General features: G+C 50.3%; 1 protein-coding gene across 4 annotated transcripts in view; it reads right to left on the bottom strand.

Moving 5' to 3' along the window:
* The window catches only part of ACVR1 (activin A receptor type 1), a 48,234-nt gene that overhangs the window by 4,333 nt on the left and 38,607 nt on the right, over positions 1 to 5,294 (bottom strand). For all 4 annotated transcript variants that reach the window (XM_017736066.1, XM_017736068.1, XM_008634981.2 and 1 more), the window contains exon 8: positions 3,118 to 3,315. In XM_017736066.1, coding sequence (XP_017591555.1) covers positions 3,118 to 3,315 — 198 coding nt within the window. The remainder of the gene's footprint in view (positions 1 to 3,117; positions 3,316 to 5,294) is intronic.

The following is a 5,294-nucleotide window of genomic DNA, read 5'->3' as shown; positions in this document are numbered from 1 at the left end:
AGCCACTCGCCCTCTGTCCCACAGCGCTGCGCCCACACAGCGTCACCGACCGGGGCACGCTGCCTTCGGCCACTGCCCGGGGAGCACGGGCTGCCCACTGGCTCGGGGACACCTTCCGCACAACCCACAGCCTGGGCTTTCTGCACAGCTTGGAGGTGACTTCTGTCATTTCCAGCACGCCCTACTGCTCTCCTGGGGCCACTGGCTTTCTGCTCTCCAATCACCTGCAATTCACACGTACTGCAGTGGCTTCTTACCTTTACTCCTTGTCACTTCATAGACTCCCCACATGGTTTGAGAGGAAAGGGACCTTAAAGCCCATCCCATCCCTTGCCATGGGCAGGGACACCTTCCACTAGCCCAGGGTGCTCCAAGTCCCATCCAGCCTCGCCTTGGACACTTCCAGGGATCCAGGGGCAGCCACAGCTGCTCTGGGCACCCTGTGCCAGGGACTCCTCGCCCTCACAGCCAAGAATTCCTTCCCAATATCCCATCTATCCCTGCCCTCTGGCAGTGGGAAGCCATTCCCTGTGTCCTGTCCCTCCATGCCTTGTCCCCAGTCCCTCTCCAGCTCTCCTGGAGCCCCTTCAGGCCCTGGAAGGGGCTCTGAGCTCTCCCTGGAGCCTTCCCTTCCCCAGGCTGAACATTCCCAGCTCTCCCAACCCAGCCAGAGCAGAGGGGCTCCAGCTCTCGGAGCCTGTCCATGGCCCTTAGCTGACTTTAAGTCCAGCTTGTCCTGTGCATGCACAAATCTCACTGCTCAACCCGACACAGAGCACAGCAACAGCTCCAGCCTTGCACAGGGAACGACGACCACACGCCAGGGTTACTTTGAGTAGGAACCACCTCTGAGCTTCTACTGTTACTGTCATTGTTGAACAAGACCACAACCCTGGGAACAACCACGACAATTCCCAGGGATCTGAGCTGTGAGTGCCAGGCACCAGGGAAGCACTGAACCAAGGCAGCACATTCCAAGAGCAGAGGACACTCTCCAGAGAACCAGCACTGCTCTGCTTGAAGAGAGTCAAACACTGCTTTGGGGAGCGAAATCACATTTTCAGTACAGAGAAAATGCTGGCTGGCTCCTGCTACAGCACACAGACAACACACAAGTATTTGTTTGTGCCAAAGGAGCTACCTATCACATTTTCCTCCTCATACTAAACAAGAAAATACCAAGAACCTCTGTGTCACCTGGAGGATTCATTGGGTAAGTTTTTAAAATAAAAATTAAATTAAATAAAATTTAAGAACTTCAAGGTCTCTGTGAGCTGAAGTACTAAACCAGGCTGAGTCACTGGAAGGACTCAGGTGAACAAGAGATGCCCAGTGTCCACAAGCCCGGGAGAACAGCAGAAGTTTGTAGCACAGGGAGCTGACGAGTGCCTCTGGTCCCCCAAGACATCATCACCCCTTCACACCACTACGCCCTTGCTCCTGCAGGCTCACTCCCAATGCCAAAGTCTCACTGCAAAGCAAACAGGGTTATCAGAGTGACCACCTGACCAGCAACGATTCCCACACAGCTCAATGCACAGAGGCAAGGGAAGATGTTTACTCCATCCCAACCAGTGCAAGGGCATGGAATTACTTACAGCAACAGCCAGGAGTACAGAGCAACTGGTTCTGTGCAGTTAGTGTCACCAGTGCCTGAAACTTCAGACTGTCTTGACATGACCAACGCAGTGACAGATCAGCATCACCGTAAGTGTCTCCATGGTGGCACTGAGCTCAGTCAGAATCAAATTCCCAGAGCATTCACTTATAAGCAGGTAGGCCTGCAGTCCCCTGAGCTCCACACCAGCCTGGTGAAGCTGCCAGCACCATCCACCCTCGCTCGTTCAAGAGCAGCTCAGGTAAAGCCTCTGTGAGCTGCAGCAATGCCTGTGTACAGCGCCAGTACTGTGCCTGTGCCCAGTGGCACACTGCAGGAGCCCTGCTGGTCCCTGCCCCGCTCCGTGGGTGCAGTCCCTCGGCTGGGGGCCGGCCCTGCCCTCCCTCCCCGCCACACCAGCATCCCCTGTGGCACCGGGAATCCACCAAGCCCTGCCCAGCCAGCCCATCGCTCCACGGCCACCGATACCCGAGGCTGCTCACAGACTGCCAAGGCAGTGCAGGGTATAAAACTGCACAGAACACCAAAGCTCCAGCTGAAATTCCCCAGGCACTCACACTGATGTGATGCAACCCGGAAGGCCCCAAACATTGTGCAAGTCTTCACAGCTGCCTACAACACACCTGTGCCAACAAACGCTCTCAGAAACATTAACACTGCACATTCACCATCTTTCCTCCTTCCTCTAACTAGCCATGTACACCTTCAGCACATTTGGACTTAGTGGGAAGAGCTCAAACACAATAGATTAAACAAATGGTTGTGACAATCTGCAATTTCCTCATATCTAAAGACGTGGCCATGAACAACCCTGTCAGGATCTGCAGAAATGCCTGAAGGGCATCCTCTGTCTTCTCCTGCCCACTTAGGTCCAGAGAGCACAGCCTGAGATCTACAAGTCAGAGAGGACTTCTGAACTGAGCAGGAATCACACCAAGAGATACCCAGCTGAAAGGTTCTGAAATTCAAGCATCCTGGCCAAGGAGAGAGGAAGTGACCCTGTGCTCCAGACAGGATGGCAGGGACACCCTTCCCAAGCACAACTGCACTTGGACCAAGCCCTACCTTGGGAGTGCATCTAACTCGGTAAACCAAAAGCAGTCCTGAATTCTGACACCTTCTGCACTTCCCATGCATTTTCTTTCTGTCCTTTAGGATTTTTCATGAGAAACAGCCACCTACAAATATTCACTAGGGTTTAATGACACAAGGAAGAAGGATGGAGACTTTGTAATCTAAAATTTTAACTTAGCTATTTGGTATGAATGAGGTCTCACCAGGGCTAAGAATGAGCAGGGGATTCTCTCTCTTCTCTGCCTTAACAGAAATGACAACAGGATTCAGCCACTGTACCCAACACACCAACAGCTTCCTCAACGTATCAGGAATCAAACTATTGTGGAGGCCCAGCATGTTCCTGTGCATTTAGGTGGCAGGTGCTTTGCCATGCACTTCCTCAGCCTCTCCTAGAGCCAAGGGAAGGAGTCCCAAGCACTTACCATTGCTAACCATGCGCCTGGCCACTTCCCAAAGGACCAGCCCGAAGGCCCAGATGTCCACCCGCTTGTAGGAGTCAAAGCAGTCTGCCTGGATCGTTTCGTCCAAGACTTCTGGAGCCATGTAGCGCTTGGTGCCCACACGGGGATTGTTCCCCACATCCAACTGGTTTGTGCTTTGGGAATGCATAACTGCAAGGCCTGAAGGACAGAAAAAAGAAGTCACTGTGAAGTCTCCTTCAACCATAGCAGCACAAGCTTAAAGGTCCCCGGGAGCAGCAACCCCATCAGATGGTTTCTGGAAGAGAAGGAGCCAAGGGCCTAACTGGCCAAAGACCAATGAGGTCAGCTCCAAACTCACCAGCAAAACCAGCCCCTGAGGCTACAGACTGGCCCATTATCTCCTACGGGATTACCACCAAGCTTTTTATTGCACTCTTGCAAAACATTGTCATGAAGTGTTTTGCAGCCACTGGATGTCCCCAGCACTCCGGGCACAGATACACAGAGGCCAAACAGCTGCTGCTTAGAAGAAAACAATTTTACACGGCATTCAAATTTATTTATAGACCTTTTGGGTAGGTGGATACACCCGAACTGTGGGGAAGGGAGAAGAAAAACACTGCACGAAGGATACACACAAGTTACAAAAATAAAGCTGGAAAATAAAAAACATCGTATTTGCACCAGCTTGAAAAATAAACATCCTCAAGCAGATCTAAAATGAGTCAGACAAAACCACTCTACCTGGCTTCTACTAATTACTAAACATTTAAGCAGAGAACATTATGTGAAGGACTAAATTACCGTAAATTTGGAAACACAGAGAGCACTCATTTGGCCACAGCAAACAAAGAGCACTGCAAATTGAGCAGCAGTGGGTGCATGGCAGAGCCAAGCGACAGAGAGAGTGATGCAAACTCTCCCTAATTTCCTCAACAAATCTTCTGAGAATGACATACACTATTTACATTTAACAGGAGTTTATTTTAGGTGAACCTTAAAAGGCTTTTTACCTCAGTCCCACAAAAACTAACCCATCACCAGATCATTCATTTTCTTTTTTTCCAAAGAACAGTCTGTCCTTCACTGTAACAAAAATTTGGAAAACACTTTTCTACAATTCAAATGCACTTCAAGATATTTCAAGCTGACAAGAAAATGCTTATGGCACCTCTAGAAAGATCACAGAATCACAGAATGCTTTGGGTTGGAAGGGATCTTAAAGTTCATCCCATCCCACCCCTGCCATGGGCAGGGACACCTTCCACTAGACCAGGTTGCTCCAAGCCCTGTCCAACCTGGCCTGGGACACTGCCAGGGATCCAGGGGCAGCCACAGCTGCTCTGGGCACCCTGTGCCAGGGCCTCCTCACCCTCATGGTCAAACACTTCTTATATTTAATGCAAATTGACCCTCTTTCAGTTTCAATCCACCTCCCTTTGGCCTATCACAACAAGCACTGCTAAAATGCTTGTCCCCACCCTTCTTGGGGACACCTTATGTACCATCTTATGACCCCAGACTGATAAGAAGTCTGTTCCCAGATCCAAATACTTTTGTCAAATATTCACACACACACTTACAGTTTAACGTACTGTTTTAAATTCATATTACATTATATTATACAGTATGTATGGATTATAATTTTTCTTTTAAAAAAGCTTGCAACTGCAAACAAAGGTTAGAAAGCACATTTCCTGGCAACTCTGAAAACGTCAAGACCTCGGAGAACACTTTGATAAAAATTGTAATAGTTCATCCAAACTGGGCAAAACAGATTCCACAGGCCGAGAGGTCAAAGGTTTACAACTGAGGGAGGCAAGTCAGCATCCCGCACACTACACACCAAGGAGGTGGGGCAATGAGGTCAGGGGACAGAGTGTTGTAACCTGGTTTCCATCACAGAGGCGTCCAAGCTGTTTGGGAGCTGAGAAGCAGATCCTGCTCTACTCCAGGGTCTCTTTCCCCCAGGGAATTAACTGAGGGGCACTGAGCCCCTGGCAGAGCAGCTCTTGTCTGAAGATACCAATTCATAAAAAGGCACGAGCTGGTTTTACAAGACCCTTCCAGCACACTGGAGTAGCTGCTGCTCTGCCACAGCACTGCGTGCTGTCCCACAGAGTTGCTCAACTCAGCCCCAGCAGCAGGCACGTGCACTGCTTTAGAAGGACAAAGGC

Source organism: Corvus brachyrhynchos, unplaced genomic scaffold, assembly GCF_000691975.1.
Source record: "Corvus brachyrhynchos isolate BGI_N302 unplaced genomic scaffold, ASM69197v1 scaffold45, whole genome shotgun sequence".
Classification (NCBI taxonomy): domain Eukaryota; kingdom Metazoa; phylum Chordata; class Aves; order Passeriformes; family Corvidae; genus Corvus; species Corvus brachyrhynchos.
This window is presented reverse-complemented; position numbering and strand designations above follow the sequence as displayed.